At 33.6% G+C, this 26,380-nt stretch overlaps 2 protein-coding genes across 6 annotated transcripts; both read right to left on the reverse strand.

The window, feature by feature from the left end:
• On the reverse strand, positions 1–17,494 carry LOC130898569 (uncharacterized). 5 transcript variants are annotated; one of them, XM_057807958.1, is made up of 7 exons: positions 17,223–17,448; positions 14,793–14,959; positions 14,139–14,378; positions 9,817–9,903; positions 9,086–9,350; positions 3,251–3,581; positions 1–602 (listed from the first exon to the last, which is right to left on the reverse strand). In XM_057807958.1, exons 3-7 carry the CDS (start codon positions 14,251–14,253, stop codon positions 459–461), a joined length of 942 nt encoding a protein of 313 aa, XP_057663941.1. In that variant the 5' UTR covers positions 14,254–14,378; positions 14,793–14,959; positions 17,223–17,448; the 3' UTR covers positions 1–458. The 5 variants fall into 5 exon arrangements, with proteins under 5 accessions (XP_057663941.1, XP_057663942.1, XP_057663944.1 ...); XM_057807959.1 differs by lacking the exon at positions 14,793–14,959 and having other exon boundaries at positions 17,223–17,494; XM_057807961.1 differs by lacking the exon at positions 17,223–17,448 and having other exon boundaries at positions 14,793–16,086.
• Positions 17,495–19,644: 2,150 nt separating this feature from the next.
• LOC130898764 (uncharacterized) lies at positions 19,645–26,276 on the reverse strand. The gene is made up of 8 exons (XM_057808263.1): positions 26,018–26,276; positions 22,317–22,440; positions 22,143–22,256; positions 20,772–20,950; positions 20,649–20,690; positions 20,396–20,524; positions 20,285–20,325; positions 19,645–20,194 (listed from the first exon to the last, which is right to left on the reverse strand). The coding sequence occupies exons 1-8, from the start codon at positions 26,084–26,086 to the stop codon at positions 19,783–19,785; spliced, it is 1,110 nt and encodes a 369-aa protein (XP_057664246.1). The 5' UTR covers positions 26,087–26,276; the 3' UTR covers positions 19,645–19,782.
• Between the last annotated feature and the right edge of the window lie 104 nt (positions 26,277–26,380).

Raw genomic sequence — 26,380 nt, forward strand, 5'->3', positions numbered from 1 at the left:
TTTTGCATTATTTATTATTTTAATTAATGACGACACTGATACATTAAACATAATATATATTTATTCATATGTTAAGAAATATACACCAATTCTCAATATTTTGTATTGAAGTAAAATCTAGAATAAAGGAAATGACTTGGAAGTAAATCTGCATAATCTGTGGACGTATGTAACGTACAAAAAATTTAATGGAGCGTAAACGATGGCAATAAACAGAATAGTTGAAGACTGTTGAAAGAATGCAGGTTATGTCTGAGCTATGAAGATATAGTGATAAAAAAACAGGCAAAGAAGCAAATAGAGAACCACATTACATAATATAAGCCATTCCAGTATTCGAAATTATATTTCAATTCACTATATAATTAATAAAATACAGAATCAATCTATTATATTAATATGTATTTCCATAGGTACCAAAAATCCTGATTTTTGATATGATACAATTCCCTTCCAAATTACAAAATTAGCCGACGATATATTGGATTATCGGATCCTCTTTGATTACTCAAAAGTTGAGATAAAGTATGAAAGTCATTCTTATTTGGTCCATTGATATATCTTAGTTCTCTTGTTGGGTCGAGGCTCTTTCGTTTTGATATCTGAAACAAAAACCAATATATTTTTCAAAATTTATTTATCGTTTATTTGTCGACAATTGCAGAGGCTGCAAATCATATTTTGACTGTTATAAGCTTCTTTCAAACAATTTTTGCTTAATTTTTTTTTCCAATGTGGAGTTATGGATTTTTGTAGGTTTTTGGCATACACACGTTCTATCCTCAATATCTCAGGTTCTATTCAAGATAGAGACTTCGTTTTGGTTTAAGAACACTCGCTGAAACATCCTCTTTCTTTAGAGTTTTTGAACACTTAAATCGGTTGAGTTGGAGAGGAGCTAGGCGCGGACATTCAATGTGGAGTTATGGATTTTTGTAGGTTTTTTGCATACACACGTTCTATCCTCAATATCTCAGGTTCTATTCGAGATAGAGACTTGGTTTTGGTTTAAGAATACTCCCTAAAACACCTTCTTTCTTTTGAGCTTTTCAACACTTAAATCGGTTGAGTTGGAGAGGAGCTAGGCGCGGACATTCAATGTGGAGTTATGGATTTTTGTAGGTTTTTTGCATACACACGTTCTATCCTCAATATCTCAGGTTCTATTCGAGATAGAGACTTCGTTTTGGTTTAAGAATACTCTCTAAAACACCTTCTTTCTTTTGAGCTTTTCAACACTTAAATCGGTTGAGTTGGAGAGGAGCTAGGCGCGGACATTCAATGTGGAGTTATGGATTTTTGTAGGTTTTTTGCATACACACGTTCTATCCTCAATATCTCAGGTTCTATTCGAGATAGAGACTTCGTTTTGGTTTAAGAATACTCCCTAAAACACCTTCTTTCTTTTGAGCTTTTCAACACTTAAATCGGTTGAGTTGGAGAGGAGCTAGGCGCGGACATTCAATGTGGAGTTATGGATTTTTGTAGGTTTTTTGCATACACACGTTCTATCCTCAATATCTCAGGTTCTATTCGAGATAGAGACTTGGTTTTGGTTTAAGAATACTCCCTAAAACACCTTCTTTCTTTTGAGCTTTTCAACACTTAAATCGGTTGAGTTGGAGAGGAGCTAGGCGCGGACATTCAATGTGGAGTTATGGATTTTTGTAGGTTTTTTGCATACACACGTTCTATCCTCAATATCTCAGGTTCTATTCGAGATAGAGACTTCGTTTTGGTTTAAGAATACTCCCTAAAACACCTTCTTTCTTTTGAGCTTTTCAACACTTAAATCGGTTGAGTTGGAGAGGAGCTAGGCGCGGACATTCAATGTGGAGTTATGGATTTTTGTAGGTTTTTTGCATACACACGTTCTATCCTCAATATCTCAGGTTCTATTCGAGATGGAAACTTCGTTTTGGTTCAAGAACACTCGCTGAAACACCTTCTTTCTTTTGAGTTTTTGAACACTTAAATCGGTTGAGTTGGAGAGGAGCTAGGCGCGGACATTCAATGTGGAGTTATGGATTTTTGTAGGTTTTTGGCAATTTTTCTACATTCAAAGATCTATATCTCAGGTTCTTTTCTATTATAATGATTTCTGATAAAATTTTGCGTTTTATTTTAGAGAATCTTCTAGAATTTTCTTCATGTAACTTGTAATTTCACCTTATTATACCAAGCTTTTGAATGATTTTGCATCCATTTTCAAGGCTGTGATCCATACCAGAAGAAACTGGTTTCTAAAATAATGATTTTGTAAGCTATTGGAAACTTACTTGTATATTAAGATTAAAAGCCGAAACAAATATGGCGAATTTTCACAGATACCCAAATAATTCAAATTTTCTTGTGAACTAAATAATCTTTGTAGCAATTCTGAAATCTAGTTTTGAGGTTTTGAAATGAAAAATGTTTTCCTTTTGACGAATTTCATGAAAACTAATCTTACTAGTTCCTGTCGATTTGTTGCCAACTCATTTTTAGTTAATTTTTAACTTGTATACGGGAGTAAGTTTGATTAAAAATGATTCCCCCCCTTTTTTTTTTCATAAAATGTTGAAGATTTCAATTGAAAGAATAATAGAAACGTCCATTCAGTCCAGACAAAAAGGTTGAAAAATAAAATTCAATTCTTATCATAAAATCAATTTTTTTGATGACACATTATACAAAATTTGGTCCTCAAGATATTTAAACTTCAATTCGTGTCATCCTATGTCACAAAAACGATCAGTGATAATAAGTTTGGCTGATACATAGGACAGACATCTCAATATTTAGAAAATAGACTAAGAAGTCATCAATACGATAAAAAAAATAGAACTGCATTAACGAACCATGAAATATCAAAAAAAAAAACATAAATAAAGATTCAAAAATTATTGAAACGGAATCTAATAAACGAAAAAGAGAATTCTTAGAACTGAAAAAGACTGAAATAAACTGAAACGTCAATTTTAATTTTCTAAATGTTTAAAAATTAGTTTTGAATAAATTTATACATAAAAACGCTTCTAAATGTTTAAAAATTAGTTTTTGTTATTAATTTTTGAAAGATAAAAATTGAAGTTTCATTTTCAATAATTTACTTATTCGTAGATCCACTCAAAATCCATCCAAACATTATAATATTTGCAAAAGAATAGGGCATACGTTAGATAGCAAAAATTTGGTGATTATTGGTGAAAATTCATTTGAATTCGAGACGGACTCAACTTTAAAGTGATTATCATAATTATATCCTTACCATGAACCGTTTGCTCCTTCCATCTACTCCAAACCCTCGCCATCTATCTTTGACTTCCACATCTTCCGGTCTACTCTCGTATAAATACTTAGGGTCCGAATCTTTGTCAAACGAAGAAGCATGAGAATAAACGACGGGAGTATTTAACCAGTTGTCATCATCTTGTTCTTGTAAGTGATCCGTGTCTACGGTTGGCTCAAATCTAGTCCAAGGATAACGATAATTATCACTTTGAGGAATTTGATGTTGACGACTATTTTCATAAAGAGATAGTAGCGTTAAGACTTCTTCTGGTGAAAGTTCAACATCTCGTTTCAGCCGCGACTGGAACCTGCACAAAAGATGTGTTAGAGAAATGAAACAGATTACTATTAAAAAGTAACGGCTAAGGGCCCTTACACACCAAACGAATCCGAATCAAGTTGAATCTGATTGACCAAGATTCGGCTTCGAGCGCTCCGTTTAAAGGAAATCTTTTCCCGCCTTCAGACCGGTCGAATCTGGTTCAATCAGGTTTGGTTCGAGGTCGCACTTGATTCAACCAGTCAGATAGCGAAGAATTAAACATTCCAGGTAATAATTATTCAGGTTGATTCAGCTGGTGTGAATATTGATTCGGAGTGATCCAGATTGAGTCAGAGCAGGCCACAGTTTTTTCCGGCATGACTTCAATGTGTGTGGTTTCAGCCCTTCCAAAGATTCTTTTATGTTTACGATGCATTTTGCAATGTCAAATTTTTTCCAGCATTCCATAACATTCATATCAGGATTACATTCCATATTATCGGTCTGTATTATTCCTTGGTCCATAGGTTGAAGCAAAGCCGTCGTGTTGGGAGGTAAAAATGACACTTTTATATTTGGATGCATAGTTTCAAGTTCGCTAGGATGACCTGGTGCATTGTCCAAAAGTAGAAGTGCTTTAAAGTCTAAATGCTTTCTTATTAGCGCGCCAAAACACTGGCAGGTTGTCCTTGTTTTGATTTTTTAAAGCCCGAGGATTAAACGATCTGTGAAGCATCAGAGGCTTAATGACACAATCTCCAGATGCATTCGCACATAGCAACAGTGTAACTCTATCCTTTGCTGCCTTAAATCCAGGAGCAGACTTTTCGCTTTTAGAAACGAATGTTTTGTTTGGCATTCTCTTCCAAAACAGTGTCTTCGTCTGCATTAAATCCTTGCTCGGGTTTGTATCCTCCATCAGCTACTACAAATTCTTCTGGATATCTTTGACCATAAAACGGAACAGCAACATTTGAAGTATGTCGTCGGCAATATCATTTAACAACTTTAGGCAAAGTTTTGACGCCGTGTCACGCACTCTTTAGTTTTCTAGCTGAAATGCTGCAAAAATTATTTTATTTTTGTTCCATAGTCTGGATTCTTCCGTTATAAAATATTAGAAAACAAAGTTGGACGACAAATTTGTTGCACATGTTTCGTTATTTAGTCCTGACCCGGCTTACAACGCCGGAATATCGATCCAGCGCAACGAGACGTGAAAGTATTAAAATGAGGTAGACGGTCTGTTTTTCCAGTTGTCACCTAGTCAACCAAACAATACTGGCAGGCTGAAACACGTGCTGTTTGTAAAACGTTGCCGTTAAAAGTTTTATTTCAACACCCACGTATTTGTCGGAGGTTGCTTATCTAAATTAAAAGCGGCCAATTTTTTTCAAAGCAAATGAGAAATAAAAAATTCGTACAACACAGTAGGTTCATGATTTTTATGTAGATGTACAAACACACCGACTAACTGAAGATCGGAACCAATTCTCCATTTGAAACAAGTAAATAGCCCGTGAGAAACAAAGCGTTTTTGTAAATTAGTGACTTTATTATTCTGAATATATAAAAGAAGTCCTTTCTGTATTGTTGAGGCTTGAAAAATTCAGAACACTCGCTGAAACACCTTCTTTCTTTTGAGTTTTTCAACACTTAAATCGGTTGAGTTGGAGAGGAGCTAGGGGCGGACATTCAATGTGGAGTTATGGATTTTTGTAGGTTTTTGGCATACACACGTTCTATCCTCAATATCTCAGGTTCTATTCTAGATAGAGACTTCGTTTTAGTTTAAGAATACTCGCTGAAATACCTTCTTTCTTTTGAGTTTTTGAACACTTAAATCGGTTGAGTCGGAGAGGAGCTAGGCGCGGACATTTAATGTGGAGTTATGGATTTTTGTAGGTTTTTGGCATACACACGTTCTATCCTCAATATCTCAGGTTCTATTTAAGATAGAGACTTCGTTTTGGTTTAAGAACATTTGCTGAAACATCTTCTTTCTTTTGAGTTTTTCAACACTTAAATCGGTTGAGTTGGAGAGGAGCTAGGGGCGGACATTCAATGTGGAGTTATGGATTTTTGTAGGTTTTTGGCATACACACGTTCTATCCTCAATATCTCAGGTTCTATTTAAGATAGAGACTTCGTTTTGGTTTAAGAACACTCGCTGAAACATCTTCTTTCTTTTGAGTTTTTCAACACTTAAATCGGTTGAGTTGGAGAGGAGCTAGGGGCGGACATTCAATGTGGAGTAATGGATTTTTGTAGGTTTTTGGCATACACACGTTCTATCCTCAATATCTCAGGTTCTATTCAAGATAAATACTTCGTTTTAGTTTAAGAACACTCGCTGGAATACCTTCTTTCTTTTGAATTTTTGAACACTTAAATCGGTTGAGTTGGAGAGGAGCTAGGGGCGGACATTTAATGTGGAGTAATGGATTTTTGTAGGTTTTTGGCATACACACGTTCTATCCTCAATATCTCAGGTTCTATTCAAGATAAATACTTCGTTTTAGTTTAAGAATACTCGCTGAAATACCTTCTTTCTTTTGAGTTTTTGAACACTTAAATCGGTTGAGTTGGAGAGGAGCTAGGCGCGGACATTCAATGTGGAGTTATGGATTTTTGTAGGTGTTTTTGGCATACACACGTTCTATCCTCAATATCTCAGGTTCTATTCTAGATAGAGACTTCGTTTTAGTTTAAGAATACTCGCTGAAATACCTTCTTTTTTTTGAGTTTTTGAACACTTAAATCGGTTGAGTTGGAGAGGAGCTAGGGGCGGACATTCAATGTGGAGTTATGGATTTTTGTAGGTTTTTGGCATACACACGTTCTATCCTCAATATCTAAGGTTCTATTCAAGATAAATACTTCGTTTTAGTTTAAGAACACTCGCTGGAATACCTTCTTTCTTTTGAATTTTTGAACACTTAAATCGGTTGAGTTGGAGAGGAGCTAGGGGCGGACATTTAATGTGGAGTAATGGATTTTTGTAGGTTTTTGGCATACACACGTTCTATCCTCAATATCTCAGGTTCTATTCTAGATAGAGACTTCGTTTTAGTTTAAGAATACTCGCTGAAATACCTTCTTTTTTTTGAGTTTTTGAACACTTAAATCGGTTGAGTTGGAGAGGAGCTAGGGGCGGACATTCAATGTGGAGTTATGGATTTTTGTAGGTTTTTGGCATACACACGTTCTATCCTCAATATCTCAGGTTCTATTCTAGATAGAGACTTCGTTTTAGTTTAAGAATACTCGCTGAAACATCCTCTTTCTTTTGAGTTTTTGACACTTAAATCGGTTGAGTCGGAGAGGAGCTCGGCGCGGACATTCAATGTGGAGTTATGGATTTTTGTAGGTTTTTGGCATACACACGTTCTATCCTCAATATCTCAGGTTCTATTCTAGATAGAGACTTCGTTTTAGTTTAAGAATACTCGCTGAAATACCTTCTTTCTTTTGAGTTTTTGAACACTTAAATCGGTTGAGTCGGAGAGGAGCTAGGCGCGGACATTTAATGTGGAGTTATGGATTTTTGTAGGTTTTTGGCATACACACGTTCTATCCTCAATATCTCAGGTTCTATTTAAGATAGAGACTTCGTTTTGGTTTAAGAACATTTGCTGAAACATCTTCTTTCTTTTGAGTTTTTCAACACTTAAATCGGTTGAGTCGGAGAGGAGCTAGGCGCGGACATTTAATGTGGAGTTATGGATTTTTGTAGGTGTTTTTGGCATACACACGTTCTATACTCAATATTTCAGGTTCTATTTGAGATAGAGACTTCGTTTTGGTTTAGGAACACTCGCTGAAATACCTTCTTTCTTTTGAGTTTTTGAACACTTAAATCGGTTGAGTTGGAGAGGAGCTAGGGGCGGACATTCAATGTGGAGTTATGGATTTTTGTAGGTTTTTGGCAATTTTTCTACATTCAAAGATCTATATATCAGGTTCTAATATAGCTACAGAGTTCGTTTTGGTTTAAGAACAAAAAAAAACAAAAACAAAACCTTTCTCCTCGAAGGGTTGTGCAGCCTTACGTTATCCCCCTCCTTAAAATCGACGCCTGTGGCTTCCGTGTCGTATCATTTTTTCATTCTGTCACTGGCAACTTGAAGATGAATTCGAAGCCAATTCGTATGTGTCATCCGTTCTTCTCCAGGTCGAAAGCCAAATTCTTGGTCACATTTCACGTCCAAACAGGATTTTCACAGGTGTTTCAGGACTCATTATTAGTCGATCGAGAAGCCATTGCAAATAGGGACAGATACTGATCCCAATGTCTCTGATGGCTGGAAACTACTTTAGACATATATGTGCCAATGGTCCTGTTCATTCTTTCAACTATTACATCTGATTGTGGATGTAATGCGGTCGTCCTGGTTCCTAAATTTCCTGGAACACATGGCTCTCGAAGTTCTTTCCTTCATCATCGCTGTGAACTTCATGGGCACAAAATATTGGCTGATAAATTCTCTCACAATACTTCCGCAACAGTTGTGGCCTCTTGATTCGGGATCCAGTAAATTCCCACCCATTTTGTAAAGTAGTTCATCACGACTAGGATGTATTTACCACCATTATCTGTCATTGGAAATGGTCCAGCGATATCTGAAGCAATCCAGTGCTTCCCATGCCTTTCTCTTGAACATACATACATACATTACACCAGTCCTTCAAATCGTAGGAACTATTCATCCAATAAAACCTTTCACGGACTCGCTGAAGGGGTTTCTTCACTCCCAAATGGCCTCCCGATAGACTGTCGAGTCATATCTTCAGTACTTCGGCTAGTCTAGTTCTTTGCGCGACTTGTTGTCTTTTCTTCTCGGAGCTATCGTCATTCTGGAGGCCCTCTTTCAGGACAAAAGATCTTGACTTTTTGCCAGGTAGGCCGAATTTCTTTCTACCATTGCCGAATCATTTTTTGGCGAGGAACATTCTCTTGATCTTCTTTGATCCTAGTGGGTGACCATCCTCCGGGCACAGACTGCTAGGTATGGCCGTCTGGACGAAAGCTTTTGATCCTGGTTCGGTGCTGCTCTCTTGTAGGCGACTTGTTTCTGTTTTTCCTGTGACTGGACTGTGGAATTTCGAAGTTTGCTCTCTCTCTCGGTTTCTTTTTGACCATATATTTCAACAAGTTGACGATCTGGTCCAATTTAGCCTCGTCACTTTCTTTTTGTACGAGTTAATCGAATGAATGAATGAACGCCTCGATTCTCCTGAATTTCTTTCTTTTCTAAAGCTGCCTTTGGTCGTGGAAGCCAGCTAATACTATCGGTTTCTTACTTATTTTTTATTTTTTCACTTATTGATAAATAGTTGCTCTGAGCTGTACCAATTTGACAACATCTCCGAGACTAACAAGTTTCCAGTTGAAGTATTGAGTGTCCATACGCAAAAATGTCTCCGATTTTTGGTATTAAAGTAGATTATAATAATTATTTGGCGAAAATACTATTCAACAACTAATTTTGGAAATGTCTCTGCCGAATTCATACTCGTATTTATGAACTGCCTTGTATTTGAACTCACCTGTATTGATTCAAACCTCCAGAATCTCCGTAAACTCCAGATTTCAATACAGCATTTTCTAATACCTCGTCCAGATCATCGTTATTCCTCGCATATTGATAACCTTTTTCAAACTCTCTGATTTTCTTTTCCGTTTCATCAGGTGAACCATCAGGATATCGGAATAAACTAGTTACATTGGGCAGATAGTTTTTATTAATAAGAAGGTCTGTTCGGTCCTGGTCCCACTGAAGATCTGATGGAAGCTTACTTTCTAGACTTACACCTGCAAGTGAAATAACTACTAAGAGGATTTGTTTGTTTGAACTGTAGTGTGAATACTAATTCCAAATGTTTTCACATATGGCACGAAAGTTCCGGAGCACCAAGAGATAGTTCTTCATCTACAAGAATATCAGCAATAAATTGATTTGCAGAAACAGAAGCCCATAGAATACGAAGTATTTTTTGACTTGACCTCAATAACTCAGAGACATCGATATAAATCGTCTATAGGGATGAATCTGGGTTTTACCCAGACGTATACGGTCGTCGAGCAATGGAGGAAAGTCGAGTGATGAGCAGCATGTACATCACGCTATTGGAGGTATGGTTTGGGTTACCGCTGCTTAGAGTTCAAGGTTACCTTTGGTCTCTATGCCTACAGAGTACTTAGTACTATTTCTAGGAGACAACGAATATCAATTTTTATATTTCCTGAAATAGAACATTAGTATAAGTGTCAATCTTACCTCTTTTGATTGCTGAAGGTTTGTATAAAGATCCATCTGCTTCATTGCTTTCGATATCGACTAACTCATTTGGATGAGATCTTTTAACTATAACAAAAATTCACTATTTTAATTAGTTAAATTCATACTTTGTTATTGTATAATATATTTCCATTTTGTATACTTTTTCTATGCAGGACCTTGAATTATTATCACACGAAGGAATGCCTGATGTATCGACATCTAAGACATTGGTTGGTCTGTTGGTCTTCTAATTCAAGAGTATCCATCGATGTGAATAAAGTGCAACTATGAAATTTGATTTTATACTTGATAAAAATGCTACCGAAGAAAGTCTTTTCCGTTAACAAGACCTCACATAGATTGCTCCGAAATTTGTTCTTCGGATTGACAATCATAGAATCCTCCAGGAATTTCTGAAAGAAGTTTGCGGTTTGCCGAATAAATTGTGGAGCAACTCGATACACATAAATTGCATTCTTATAAATTCACAATCCTCCAGGAATATCTGATAGAAGTTTGCGGTTTGCCGAATAAATTGTGGAGCAACTCGATACACATAAATTGCATTCTTATAAATTCACAATCCTCAAGGAATATCTGATAGAAGTTTGCGGTTTGCCGAATAAATTGTGGAGCAACTCGATACATATAAATTGCATTCTTATAAATTCACAATCCTCCAGGAATATCTGATAGAAGTTTGCGGTTTGCCGAATAAATTGTGGAGCAACTCGATACACATAAATTGCATTCTTATAAATTCACAATCCTCAAGGAATATCTGATAGAAGTTTGCGGTTTGCCGAATAAATTGTGGAGCAACTCGATACACATAAATTGCATTCTTATAAATTCACAATCCTCCAGGAATATCTGATAGAAGTTTGCGGTTTGCCGAATAAATTGTGGAGCAACTCGATACACATAAATTGCATTCTTATAAATTCACAATCCTCCAGGAATATCTGATAGAAGTTTGCGGTTTGTCGAATAAATTGTGGAGCAACTCGATACACATAAATTGCATTCTTATAAATTCACAATCCTCCAGGAATATCTGATAGAAGTTTGCGGTTTGTCGAATAAATTGTGGAGCAACTCGATACACATAAATTGCATTCTTATAAATTCACAATCCTCCAGGAATATCTGATAGAAGTTTGCGGTTTGTCGAATAAATTGTGGAGCAACTCGATACACATAAATTGCATTCTTATAAATTCACAATCCTCCAGGAATATCTGATAGAAGTTTGCGGTTTGTCGAATAAATTGTGGAGCAACTCGATACACATAAATTGCATTCTTATAAATTCACAATCCTCCAGGAATATCTGATAGAAGTTTGCGGTTTGCCGAATAAATTGTGGAGCAACTCGATACACATAAATTGCATTCTTATAAATTCACAATCCTCCAGGAATTTCTGATAGAAGTTTGCGGTTTGTCGAATAAATTGTGGAGCAACTCGATACACATAAATTGCATTCTTATAAATTCACAATCCTCCAGGAATATCTGATAGAAGTTTGCGGTTTGCCGAATAAATTGTGGAGCAACTCGATACACATAAATTGCATTCTTATAAATTCACAATCCTCCAGGAATTTCTGATAGAAGTTTGCGGTTTGTCGAATAAATTGTGGAGCAACTCGATACACATAAATTGCATTCTTATAAATTCACAATCCTCCAGGAATATCTGATAGAAGTTTGCGGTTTGTCGAATAAATTGTGGAGCAACTCGATACACATAAATTGCATTCTTATAAATTCACAATCCTCCAGGAATATCTGATAGAAGTTTGCGGTTTGTCGAATAAATTGTGGAGCAACTCGATACACATAAATTGCATTCTTATAAATTCACAATCCTCCAGGAATATCTGATAGAAGTTTGCGGTTTGCCGAATAAATTGTGGAGCAACTCGATACACATAAATTGCATTCTTATAAATTCACAATCCTCAAGGAATATCTGATAGAAGTTTGCGGTTTGCCGAATAAATTGTGGAGCAACGAAATATTCATATCTGCATTTATTTTCCAACTGAGAATTAAACCTTGGCGTTTTTTTATTGGCAAACAAAAATGGTTTGAAGAGCTTTTAGTAATTAGATACTACATTTCAATTTGATATGAATTATTCGAAAAAATTGTGAACCTAAAGATTACACATAAACTACTAAAAGTTTCTTATGGGATTTATTGCTTTTACGATGCCATTAAAATACTGCACTCAAAGAAATTTCATTCGAGTGCTATAAAAATAAATAAGGAATTATAATTATGGGAGATATAAATAAATATCATCAAATATTTCATTTGTATTTGTATTCTACGTATAATTTCTAATCACCGTCAATTACGACGAAAATGAATTTTATATTATGTTTAATGGTAATCGATTTAGTCCTACCATATGGTTTGATAATATGTTATCACAGATTACTGCAGTGAAGTTGATGTGTTGACAAACTATTTATTAATTACAAAATATATGAAAATATATAAATATTCAATGTACAAAGATATATTATCAATAGATAATATACAGAGTGTGCAATAACTTAATTCGATTGACTATTTTCCCTGTATAAAACCAACGTTCTCATTCTGAACCAAAATTCCATGTTCCATCCGATTATAGGCTCTCCTCTCCGATACAAACCCGTTTCCACCACATCCGTTGACGAGTTTCCACCTTTACCCACCAAACTCAATTCTCTGGAGGAAAAGTTCGCAAATATACTCGAAGAACTCCTTCAATCCGACTCTACTACCATACAGAAATTCTCTGCAACTTTCCAATATGCATTCAAACAAAAGTCTCTCCAAAATAGCAGGAGTTCATCTTCTGCACCGTCCGCGAGTTTCTATGCGTCCAGGGTCTCGCAGAATTCCCGAAAATCCACTCCTTCGAAATCTCCACAGGTGGATCGTTATCATCAGGGCGCTATTCCAAAAAGAAATAGAAATATTTCTATCCAGAAACCACAATCCATTCAACCACTTCAAAATACCAAAACTATTACCCAAAATTCCCCTAATCCCCAAAAAAACCAAGAACCAACCCAAACCCAGCTCCCTAGAACCCCCAACAACCCCATACAGTCGCCCAACAACAATCCCGCTCCTCTGCCCAGAATCCTTCACTCCAGACTCTACAATGTGCTCAATACGCAAGAGCTATTGAGGGGACAAATGAGCTTTCTCAAAGCCAACCCCAACGGCACCGCCCTCCTCAAAATTCCTACCAGGTTTCATCATGAAACATCGGCAAGAAAAATCCGTTACGCCATTGGCGAGACCCCCGTCCAAACCCAGAAAAACCACATCTCTTGTCTGCAAAAATGTTGACCAATCCTATAAGGACGGAGAGTTCCTAGAGATCCTTTCGCCACTCAAATTTCCCGTTCTCCAATCCTGGAGGATCATTGCCAGGTCAACAAATAAACCTACCTCCATGTTGTGGATAATAACAGACCCCGAATCAGCCTACCATCACGCCCTCACCAAGGGCATAAACTTCCACGGGCTTTCGCGCTATTGCGAAGCCTCGAATTCAAACTCCATTCCCGCAGTCCCCAAATACTGCATCCGCTGTTCCTCCACCGGCAATTCTGCAGACTCCTGCATTGCCAAACCTATTTGTCCCACCTGCGGTGCATTCGGTCACAAACCAGAAAAATACTGAAAGTCAAACTTCCCTATTTGCGAAAATTGCGGTGGATCTCACCCTGCCTTCTATCCCCGTTGTCCGAAAAGACTGGAAACACCTAAAGCTCCCCAGGAAACGGCCCCAGTCACCATGGAAAAACCCCAAACCCCGTACGACCTCTCCACGGACACCAAACCTGGTGAACCGGTTCTCCAACCAAATGGCCGACGATACGGAATAATACAGTCGCTGTTGTACCCGCCAACCCCAAATTAGATTAGGAAAAACAAAAAAAAACCAAAAAAAACCCTTCTGGAAGCAGCTGGACCAACACATCCCACCAAAACCACAATAACCCCAGCCCTGCAGAGGAAAAAGTTCCTATATCAGGGCCGAATCAAACATACCTAGATCCTCCTTATCCTTCCAAATTTTACACAAGGGAGCGGTTCAACAAATAAAACATGTGGCCGAGACAAAGATTTGAAATTCGGAGATAATAAAACAGACTCGATTTGGTCAAGATCCGTTAAGTGCAGATCAACAGGTGTGTTTGAAAATCTGATGGAAATACGAATTCGCTTTTTTTTTAAGACAACTGTGTATATATATTTATTGTGTTCCCGTACTGTTTCTTATTCGCGTGAAAAGTTACTAACCTTTATTATTCCTAAGCTCGCTGGACTTGATTTCTTCAACTAAAGAAGTCGGAATCCCACAGGAGAGAGCAACAAGGGTCGAAGCAACAATTAGCACATTAAGGCGCAGTCCCATCTCGTATCCTTGTTTCGCCTGCTGGAGATCTGAGAAACAACTGAAATCGGAAAACCCGGCCGACGATTTTCATCTGTCTGGTCCTGCTTACTACGCATCCTCCATTCCTCCAATAATAATCCGTACTTTTGGGTAACGTTGAGGGTTGGAATTTCGAGAATTAATTTTGATATTCACGTAGCTCAATAGAGGTAAATTAGCGATAGCATAATTCATGTGTTTACAATGTATAAATATTTACAATTCTTTAAAAAAAAATATTTATTTTTGTCCTATTTTTGACCTATTTTTGTCAAGGTATATTTTACATTGACTCTTACGGACAATTCAAGGGGATTACGAAGAAATTGTTAAATCGAGAAAGTCGTTATATATTGAGGTACAATACGGTTGATCCGTTGCATAATAATGGAAATTAAAAAAATGAAGTTTTCGCTTGAAATCTCCTGAATTAATGCTTATCTAAAAAACACCCCGAACCCCAAACAAAACTTCTACTCTATTCAGACATTTCAGCCATCATTTACCTTCGTACTTACCAAACAATTTTAGTTACTTCCTTCTAACTAATAACGTTTACTAAGCAGCTTTTATAGTGCACCAATTTTCGTCAAATCTTCATATTTTTCGCTCCAACTTGGCAACGTCACAATTTATGGGAAAAAAGACATACAGTTAGTGCTCTTTCACACACTAATGGGACACCCTGTAGATCGAAAGATATTGATCAACATCAAATGACAATTGGCCCCAATCTACATCGAATCCTGTTATTTGTCATTTCATAAACCAATTATTATGAGAATTGTCAAGGTATAATGAAGACAAAATTATTAAATAAATGAAATTATTGATATTTTTTTGTTTTATTTCTCTTGGGACTAAATTCTACTTGAAAATATTCACAAAAGATCAAAATCCATTACAAGAATTAACTGACAAACTTCGGGAAAAGTGTAGAGAAAAAACTGAACTGAAGCAAAAAATCGAATTGAAGAAACAAATCAAAATATTTACGTAAGCGGAATAGACCCGTGCTTTGAAGAAGAAATAAAATACCAAACAGAGAGCGAAATACAGTGAATATACATGGATTTTCACAGGTGGATTCTTGGGCTGGGCTGGGCAACTTACGCAAATCGGAAGAAATCTTAATGTTCCAGCCGAAAATTTTAAAATAGATAAAGAAGACATTTACATACTTACATTTCAAAGAACAAATTAAAACAGAACACAACGAACATTGGAAAAAATCATTTACAAACAAAGGAAAATGGTACAATTCGATTCAACACGATTTATTATATATATAACAAGCTAATTGAACTAAAAATACCTACACCAATTAGGTTATCCAATATTTTAAGCTGAGAAAACTACAATATTATGAATCTAATCGTGAAATTTATCAAAATATACCTACAAGATTGAGATATTGAGAATCCTTCCTATTAAGACCCTGGTCCTATTTTTCCTAACCGAGCCAACATCCCAAATGTGTGAAATTCTGTTGTGATTGTCTTTTTCTAACATGTCTAACTCACAAGAAGTCATTAAAAAAGAAACAGAAAAACAGAAAACAAAGCGAAAACCAGCGCTGGCTGAATACTGTTTAGGTGGAGGCCAAAATAGAGAAGAAAAAGAAGAACTAAATATTATAATATCGTTAATATCTACTTGCTAATGATAAATAATGCGCTATAGTCTCTCGCGCCGAAAATGCGATTTGTATGCTTTTAAATATTAGAATATTTTAAACTATTTTTTATTTACTAGAGCAATATTTTCACATTAGTTTTTCTAACTATTCAATCACTACAACAAAACACTTGCAATTAATCTCGAAAAAAATATTTACGCACATTGTTTTGAATGCAGCATAATAAATCTTGTTCCATATTTTATCAGTAATTAATAAACACAGTTATGAGTATACAAACTCACATAAAAAGAGATTTGTGCTTCCAAAGAGTACTAAATGTGCGAATACACTTATACCTAACTAAATTACATCCTCTCCATTTAAATTCATCGATATAATGTTGCCAAGGCCATAAAATTAAAGCAACAAGTTTATTTATTTTACGACCTTCCAGTTATTATAGTCTACGTAAATAAGGAAAAATAGAAAACAGTTTTATGACGTTCGCATATTTTGGAACTTGTTTTTTGTTGTCTTCAAAAAAGTTGTGAGAGATTGTATATATTTAATTCAAAACAGTATTCAATCCTGACGTGGCTTATAAACACAGACGCCTAGAAACGTCAGTTTATCGGGACTCCTTGGTGGAGAAGTTAAAGCCTGTGGAATCAGCTACCAAAAGATGATTATGGAAATTTCAAAGGGACTTCTACATAATAGCCACAGGAATAGGGCCGTTATTTGAACGTCTTTTTTCAAATTAACAAGAATAGAAGAACCAAAATATCCATAAGGGAGACAGAGGATGGAGAAGCTTGAGGTCGGAAAAGCGGTGGGTTGGTTTTATATAAAATATTCAACGTTCTGCTTTTAAATGACACGATTACTTCTCGACAAATACTTGAAAGATCGCAATTTTCGATTTGACGTTTCCATAATTACTAAGATTGATTAATTTGAGCAACAAGAAACGCGTAAAATATGTCTGAGATAATTTATTCTGTCAACAAGGTTTTTTCAACGCAGCAGTATTGAATATATTAGAATTAATTCATCACATAATAAATATTAATATTTTCTAAACTAAAAGGATGTCAATTATATAAATTTGAGAAAAAAAAAATAATAAATGAACTGCCCATTAATTCATATGTTTTCGCAAATACGCAATTCTATATACCGGTATTTGTAAGTTCAAGTAAACAAAAAATATTTATAACCAATAAAAACTAAAGAGACTGTGTTACTGTAGTTATTTGCCAACATCGATTCTTTAAACTACTTTTTCTCTAGTAATGCTGCCACACTAGGATTAAGTTTTGCTTACCTAATATTTTCTACTGTTCGTATGTTTAAAAGTTGCCCGAAAATAGAGTCTCTGTATACTTAAGTATACATTGTCACCTCTATTCACTTCCTATCCACGTTGGAATTTTTGGAACCGTTGTTGATATTCTTATTTAACACACTGGTTTACACCACAACTACACCAACACTCACAGATCACAAACAATTTGTTTACCTTCAGACATTGTATAAAGAATATTCTTTATACAATGGTAAAACTGTCGAAATTTCCTCATTTAAATAATTAAATGTATTGTTCAAAGCTTGTGACGTTAACGTTTGTAGTGCGCAAGTCAAAAACAAATCTAGACATTAGTAAAGAATTTAAAAGGGGTCAATGAACTTGCCAATAAAATTTCTTCTTAATTTCCATTGAAACAGAATTAAATATTACCGATAAAAAAAAGAAAATAGTTTTCACAGACAAAATGACAAGAAATATTTTAATTAGTAAATTTAAAATCAAATATATATGACAAAAATAACGATTAGACGTTTTTTTCTCTCCTCGTAATAAATAAACGTGATGTGAAGGTATTTGAGGTTATGCTTCAATTTGAATGCTTATTACTGAATCAATATATTCAAAAATTATTAATTATCACTAAGATGTGTGTGTTGTCAGATCCTTAAAGTTTTGAAATTATATTGAGAAATATAATAAGCAGTATAAGTGAGCTATAATAGATGTTTATGACCTTGGATAGAATTATTTCTGGACCAAAGACGTCACTTCCCGGTACCACTTCCGGAGTCTTCCTACTTATTCACTCTTCTCACTGGAGTTGATAAATATTTCTGTGATAGAAAAACTTCATCATGATCATACGATCCCTCATTTCTGAGTAATGGGCTTTTAAAGTTCCGAAATCAGATCTCATATTTGAGTGTATTTTTTAAATTATACAATCGAACATTATGAATTTTTAATGGCCTGGGGCGGCTCATATCCAATGGTTAGTTAACAATCCGTAACTTTTTAAGGATAACACCCTTACAATCTAAACATGAAAATGAATTTTTCGGTTGACTTTTTAACAAAAACTCGATGAAACTTGTGATTTAGGAGATATGTAGATTTTTGATCGTTGTAGGTACATGCCAAGGAAATCGTTTGCCATAAAAAGACATTTTGCAGATAATTATCATACGTTATTTATTAAAACTACTTACAGGAGGCATTAAATTACAATCAAACATCTCTAATTGAATTGCATATTCCAAACATCGTGTTACTTACATAAGAAAAAAAATAAGGACAAAAAAAACTATGATAAATGTTCGAAGTGGTCACTTTGCACTTGTACACACTTTCGGAGTCTACGGAGGATATTTCTTTGAACTTGAAAGACCAAATCAAGATTCTGCCTTACAGCGTCACAATGGAAGTTTATTCTATCGATTATTTCGTTCCTTCTGTTTACAGGTGTTGCATATATCTGACCATTCAGGTTATTATCAAGAAAACGTGGATCTATTAAATTATTACCAACTATTCCTGCCCACACATTAATACAAAATAGATATTGATTCTTTGTTTGAATTGTACTGTGAAGATTTTCATCTTCTCATAAATATAAATTATGGGAATCAATAAAACTGTCTTGTGTGAAACCAGCTTCAGCAGTAAACAGTATGTTTCTAACAAGTGTATTATCATCTCGTCTATCTATAATAACTACAAATTTTTTTACTTGAAAATTTACTACTGTGCGTTTTTACCCTAGTCGGTATGCAACCAACGATACCCTGCATTGTTATGTTAGTTGCATATATATCATTTAATATGCTCTAAGTTATACTGGTTATATACCTTTTTTTCGTTATGCAACCAGTAAAGCAAATTATACTTTTTTGATACCTTTATTATCACATCAGGTAGTTAGATAGATAATAAAGAATGTAGAAACATGTCGAAGATATTGATATCTGTCTATGGTGATAATTTAGTAATTACACAGATTATAAGTAATATAAGCTATTAAAAAAATGGCAATTAGTCACTAAAAATCAACAATAAAAATGATGTGGGTAAAAATATCTACAGGACTGATAAAAGCCTGTCCTAAAATAACAACAATATCCTATAAAGATATTGAATCCTTGGTACTAACCATTAACTACTTAACCATTGTTGATTTCCAAGAAATGAAATAATTGAACAGTGAATGTTGAAAGTTTTTAATAAAAAAATTTTAACTATGCCTATTTGGTTACTTGAAAAAGATTCTTAATTTTCTAGACAACCTCTCCAAAAAAAAAAAGATATTTAAACAAATAATTTTATAAACAAATTTTTGAACAATCTAACATGAATAATACAGTGTGAAATCATATTAGCTACTTAGATGAGTAATTGCAATGATACTTGTGTACTATATAGAATGGAGCATTACTATATATACAGGATGATCAACAATTATATTTCGAAATATATAAAAAAACGTAGAAAAATAAAAAGCAACAGATTTAATTAACTAATATATCAACAAATTTTTTAAATAATTAGTAATAATAAAAGTCATACATATATTTAGTTATTACAATTCATAATTACTCTTAGGTCTTAATACAGATTTTGGTTTAAATTTGGGTGAATGAGGAGGTGTGTAATCAGGTTCTGGTATATGCGGCGACCCGTTGGAAGTCGTAGGAACGGTAGGCGACGGTACTCGACGAGGGGGAGACTTTCTTCCGCCGGCTTTTCCAATTTTCGCCAATCGACCTGTTTGAATTGAAGGTAATTTCAGAGGCTCCACAGTTTCGAAAGAATACGGCGCGGGCGACTGCGAGTAAGCTAAACTACTCCTATTACTATTGCTTAAAGGATTTTTTCCGTTTTCGTTGTTCTGATAGGACTTCAAAGCGAACGTATATTCGTCCGATTGGAAACCTTCATTTTGAAACGATTTGTCTATTTCTACTTGGTCGTAAAGTGTCTTTGGTCTGGTTCTGAAAATTATATACTATATAATTTGAAAAAAATCATCGACCGAAATAAATTTTTTTGCTATATTTGATTGAAATAATTTCCAAACTTACCCATAAGCGTTGATTATAGGTCTATGAACGATTGGAGTATTCTAGATGGAAAAAAATTCATTAATACCAGGGTTGTACAAAATTTAGTTGTTTTATTCTTAGTAAACTTACTTTCTGTTGGTTTTTATAAACTGATATTGCTAAAAGAACGGCAAATGTGACATTTAATATCAAAAGAACATATCCTCTAGCTGCTAGAGACATGACTATCGTAATTGCTGCACTCACTGTTTGCGTATCCTGGAAACCATCAAATTTTTCAGTCAAATATTAAACTGATATATGAGAAACTTTTTTTATTTTATTATTTATTTATATTTTAATTATTTTACCAAACACTGATAATAATCGCTCCAATACTTACGATATTTGATAAATATGTTGTTTCAATTTCGGATATACTTTCCTGAAAGAGAAAATAAAAAAAGATAAAATCTTTATCGTAACTTTCTATTTCAATGTAAAGATTTTTCCTTTTAGTCCTTACCGTTGTACTAGGACTTTCAGTTGTCGATGTACTTTCATCAGTAGCGACTGTTTGGTTCTGATGGAGATCCGCGGCCAATAAACTCATCATTATGACATCCAAGATGGTTATGAGGATAGTAATGGCTGACCACCATACCAATAGCGTTGAAATTTTATCTCGTTTTTTCCGTTGAATTACTAAAACATCGTCGAATTAACAAATCATTCAATTCCACTTCCTAGCGCGCGTTTTGATAACCAAGTTATCGTCTTCAGAGATAGGGGAGGGTTTGTCTAAAATAATGGACATGTGCAGCGTGTGGTGACATCTAGTATTTACTCGCACATTATTTGTCACGTGAATATTCGATAAGTTAGCAGTAGCTGAAAACAGGCCAACCGAAAACATGTTTTAGCCGTTTCTCGAGACGTTAATCCCAACCAAGACTCAGTAAGTGCTTTAATAGTTTTAACTACAATAAAAGCTATGACTAAAAGTCTAAATTATGCTGTAATGTATTTTGTAGCGTAATTTCGAGTTATTTAAAGTAGATATGAGTTTTAGGTTAGGTTAGGTTAGGTTAGGGCTCAGGGCGCGGTATTATCAATTGCATATTATAGGTACTTATTTTTTCTTTTAGAGTGCACCAAATAGAAAAAAGGGATCCACTTCAAGTGCAAGCTGCTTTAGAAGCTGCAAGAAGATGCAAAGGAGTTAGCTGGCCATATTATTAAGTTGGCTAAAACGTTTTTTGGAATCTAGCAGCAGCAGCTAAGCAAATTGGCTTATGAGTTGACGTAGAGCGTTGGAAATTGCATTGTTTTTCGCAATTTAGAAGAAATGACAGAGAAGAATGCTTATCCAGCAAAAGGAATGTTCAATGTTGATGAAACAGGTATTAAAACTGTTCAAACACCATCCATACGAAACAATTACTCGTGATGTTTCGGCTTCAATATTTAACTAAGCTTAATCGAGAGTAGCTTCGATGGACAAGGCAGTAAAAGGTTTCGAAGTGACTGGCAATCATCCCATAAACCCCGACGTAACATTTTAGAGATATTGAGCCCAGCACCTCGAGAAAGATTAAAAGAATAAAAAAATGGTTAAAGAAAACAGAAAGTAGCGACGATGAAGACCAAATAAGCTCAGACGAAGAAAATGACAATAGGTACTAATGACGTGACTGGTCTGGTTTGGTTGCTGCTCTTGTTGTTCAACCTGGATCCACATGTTAAGATAAGCACCATACCTAGTTATGTACCTACAATGGCTGCGAATTGTGCCCAAATAAATGTTGTTTGACCTATGTACGGTAACTTGGTTGTCGAAAAGCGCGTCGGAAAGTGGAATTTCGAGAACAGTTCAAAGAATTCCAATTTGACTCACCCCAAAATAAATCTGCTGATATTATCAACCAAACGAAACTTAATATCATATAAAAATACATGACTACGTCGAAAGATTCCGGATTTATTAGATAATCCGTCGTGCTATTCGATTCTGAAATTCGATTTAAACATTTCAATATCATTATGAATAAATAAAATGTAATGTACTCACGTAAATATAAAAGGTAAATGACATATCCGTAACTGGTATACGATGAAGTTTCATTCGGTTCAATTTGGTTGTTGTAATAGAGAATCGAGATTAGAGACAAAACAAGCCAAACTGCCGCTTGTAGCTAAAAAAATGTCAATAGTTACGTTACAAATCTAACTTTACCATCATAAAGTTTGACGTTTTTAATGGAGAACGTACTCCAAAGGAAATTTATAAATATATATCCAAAAGCAACCAGTTATAACTTCATATAGAAATGGGAATTGTACAAACACTTTTTCGAAAATTGCATCGTCAATTTGTTTGTCAGAAGTGTTTGGAAAAATCAGGGAAACCAATCGCAGAAGACGAATCACTCTCCACCACGACAATGCGAGCTGGCAGACATCAATTCAAACAATTAATCCAGGCGCTGGATGGAGTTGAGTGAGCAAAATGTGAGAACCGGCAACTATACTCAAATTCTTTTACCTGAGACTCTAAATAATAGAAAATCACATGTTGCCGGCAGCTGTGCTGGTCCGTCTCCCCTTTCCTCAAACTCAACTACAGCCAATTGATTGCACCTTCAAATTACCAAGAAACCACTTAAGAAATTGTCGATTCAACCGTGTAAACGTGCATCCAATTGTCAAGCAATGGCTTGCTCTTGTAAAAAATTACATATTGATTGTATTTGACTAGCTGTAAGTATCTAAAATCATAAAAATCAATTGGATATTCCCACTAAAACAATCGTTATATCAAAGTATGTGTTCGGTCCATTTACTAGATGTCTAAGGGGGTGGGATGCAAAAAAATTGACCAATACGGCTCCTGGCAACATCCAGAACTCGACTCCATCCAGCGCCCGGTCTAAATGAGGTTTTCGAACAGTCAAAACATCGAATTGATGAGTCATCCACCGTACAGTCCTTGTTTGGCAACCAATGATTTTTAAAAATAAATTCTACACCTGAAGTAGCGGTTGATGCGTTCAAATCACATATTATTAAGGTATTTAAAAACATTCATAGAAAATTCGTGATGTAAAATTTGGACTGAGTGTTTTATCAGCCACTTCAGTTTAAAGACAAATTTCGCAACAGCTTTAGATTCTCACAATAAATTCCAGTCGCCTAAATGATCAGATTATAATTTCGTAATATCCTTTTGTATCCTTTTAATCCTGTTTTTGTATGTTCAATGTTGATAAGATCTCGATTAATTTGAAAAATGATGATAGTAATATACGACACTCTCGTATTTTTTTCTGTTTAAGTGAAAATTAAAATGTTGTTTATAATTATTGAATCTCAAACGTTGCTCTGTAATGATCAATGTTGTCAGAAACGTTTTCCTTTTAGGACTTTTATTATTTTCGGAAAAAGGAAGCAATTCAGCCGCCAAAAATTAGAATCATGACTAAGAAATGAATAAATAATATATTACTAATAAAGATAATAGAAATAATAAGTGGAAATCGCCGTTTTAATGGTAATCAATAAACTAATTTTAGAGATTTGGTCATAGATATTAAATATAGGGTATATCAAGATTTATTGGTGTGTATACGTACGTAACAAGTAAATAATTGGTTCCGCGTAAATAATAAAAAGAAAAAACTAGAAATATATGTTTTCATAGTAGAAAAAATGTTTAATGTTGCAAATATATTATGGAAAACTCAAAAAATCTGCTTACTAAGTAGAAAAAATGTTTAATATTACAAATATATTACAGAAAACTCAAAAAATCTGCTTACTAAGTAGAAAAAATGTTTAATATTACAAATATATTATAGAAAACTCAAAAAATCTGCTTACTAAGTAGAAAAAATGTTTAATATTACAAATATATTATAGAAAACTCAAAAAATCTGCTTACTAAGTAGAAAAAATGTTTAATATTACAAATATATTATAGAAAACTCAAAAAATCTGCTTATCAAGTAGAGAAACTGTTTAATATTACAAATATATTATAGAAAACTCAAAAAATCTGCTTACTAAGTAAAAAAAAGTTTAATATTACAAATATATTTTAGAAAACTCAAAAAATCTGCTTACTAAGTAGAAAAAATGTTTAATATTACAAATATATTATAGAAAACTCAAAAAATCTGCTTATCAAGTAGAGAAACTGTTTAATATTACAAATATATTATAGAAAACTCAAAAAATCTGCTTACTAAGCAGAAAAAATGTTTAATATTACAAATATATTATAGAAAACTCAAAAAATCTGCTTACTTAGTAGAAAAAATGTTTAATATTACAAATATATTATAGAAAACTCAAAAAATCTGCTTACTAAGTAGAAAAAATATTTAATATTACAAATATATTATAGAAAACTCAAAAAATCTGCTTACTAAGTAGAAAAAATGTTTAATATTACAAATATATTATACAAAACTCAAAAAATCTGCTTATCAAGTAGAGAAACTGTTTAATATTACAAATATATTATAGAAAACTCAAAAAATCTGCTTACTAAGCAGAAAAAATGTTTAATATTACAAATATATTATAGAAAACTCAAAAAATCTGCTTACTTAGTAGAAAAAATGTTTAATATTACAAATATATTATAGAAAACTCAAAAAATCTGCTTACTAAGTAGAAAAAATATTTAATATTACAAATATATTATAGAAAACTCAAAAAATCTGCTTACTAAGTAGAAAAAATGTTTAATATTACAAATATATTATACAAAACTCAAAAAATCTGCTTACCAAGAAGAAAAATGTTTGATATCACAAATATATTATAGAAAACTCAAAAAATCTGCTTACTAAGTAGAAAAAATATTTAATATTACAAATATATTATAGAAAACTCAAAAAATCTGCTTACTAAGTAGAAAAAATGTTTGATATTACAAATATATTATAGAAAACTCAAAAAATTCTGCTTACTAAGTAGAAAAAATGTTTAATATTACAAATATATTATACAAAACTCAAAAAATCTGCTTACCAAGAAGAAAAATGTTTGATATAACAAATATATTATAGAAAACTCAAAAAATCTGCTTACTAAGTAGAAAAAATGTTTAATATTACAAATACATTATACAAAACTCAAAAAATCTGCTTACCAAGAAGAAAAATGTTTGATATAACAAATATATTATAGAAAACTCAAAAAATCTGCTTACTAAGTAGAAAAAATATTTAATATCACAAATATATTATAGAAAACTCAAAAAATCTGCTTACTAAGTAGAAAAAATATTTAATATTACAAATATATTATAGAAAACTCAAAAAATCTGCTTACTAAGTAGAAAAAATGTTTGATATTACAAATATATTATAGAAAACTCAAAAAATTCTGCTTACTAAGTAGAAAAAATGTTTAATATTATAAATATATTATAGAAAACTCAAAAAAACTGCTTACTAAGTAGAAAAAATATTTAATATTACAAATATATTATAGAAAACTCAAAAAATCTGCTTACTAAGTAGAAAAAATGTTTGATATTACAAATATATTATAGAAAACTCAAAAAATTCTGCTTACTAAGTAGAAAAAATGTTTAATATTACAAATATATTATAGAAAACTCAAAAAATCTGTTCAATTTTACAAATATATTATAGAAAACTCAAAAAATTCTGCTTACTATTCAAGTATTTTAAGAAATCAACAAGAAAAGCTACAAGATCTATTCTTCAACTATTATAAGAAATAATTTTTAATACTTACACTCCCTATAATAGCAGCAGGCAAAGCTAAACATTTTACCGCAAAATAATGCAAATTACTCGCACTCATTTTTTTTATTGTTGGTACCAAACATGTCGTCAAACTTACATTAAATTACGTACCAACAACAACGTTTTGTTCGTACGGAATTATTATTATTTTATTGCGGGTGATATGTAGATAACGATGATAAAATGCTGCATAGACGATATTGTTCAAACATCCCAATCTGAATTTTATCATGTGATAAGGATCTTCGATAATTAGAAGTAGCTATAAAAATTAATCGTTCTAATTAAATTTTTAAATTTAACACATACTACAACAGCGAAATATAATTAATATTTGCGTAAATAAAAGTCG

This window comes from Diorhabda carinulata, chromosome 10 (genome assembly GCF_026250575.1).
Source record: "Diorhabda carinulata isolate Delta chromosome 10, icDioCari1.1, whole genome shotgun sequence".
NCBI classification, from domain to species: Eukaryota; Metazoa; Arthropoda; class Insecta; order Coleoptera; family Chrysomelidae; genus Diorhabda; species Diorhabda carinulata.

Bases quoted from the DNA above. Each gene is read 5' to 3' on its own strand.
- LOC130898569 (XM_057807959.1), bottom strand. From the start codon at position 14,253: ATGGGACTGCGCCTTAATGTGCTAATTGTTGCTTCGACCCTTGTTGCT. The intron at 9,904-14,138 runs GTTAGTAACTTT...TTTTTGTTATAG, and splicing joins CGAGCTTAGGAATAATAAAG to TTAAAAGATCTCATCCAAAT. The intron at 3,582-9,085 runs GTGAGTTCAAAT...TCTTTTGTGCAG, and splicing joins GGAGGTTTGAATCAATACAG to GTTCCAGTCGCGGCTGAAAC.
- LOC130898764 (XM_057808263.1), bottom strand. From the start codon at position 26,086: ATGAGTGCGAGTAATTTGCATTATTTTGCGGTAAAATGTTTAGCTTTG. The intron at 20,691-20,771 runs GTAAGGACTAAA...TTTCTCTTTCAG, and splicing joins CTGAAAGTCCTAGTACAACG to GAAAGTATATCCGAAATTGA. The intron at 20,195-20,284 runs GTAAGTTTGGAA...TATAATTTTCAG, and splicing joins CCTATAATCAACGCTTATGG to AACCAGACCAAAGACACTTT.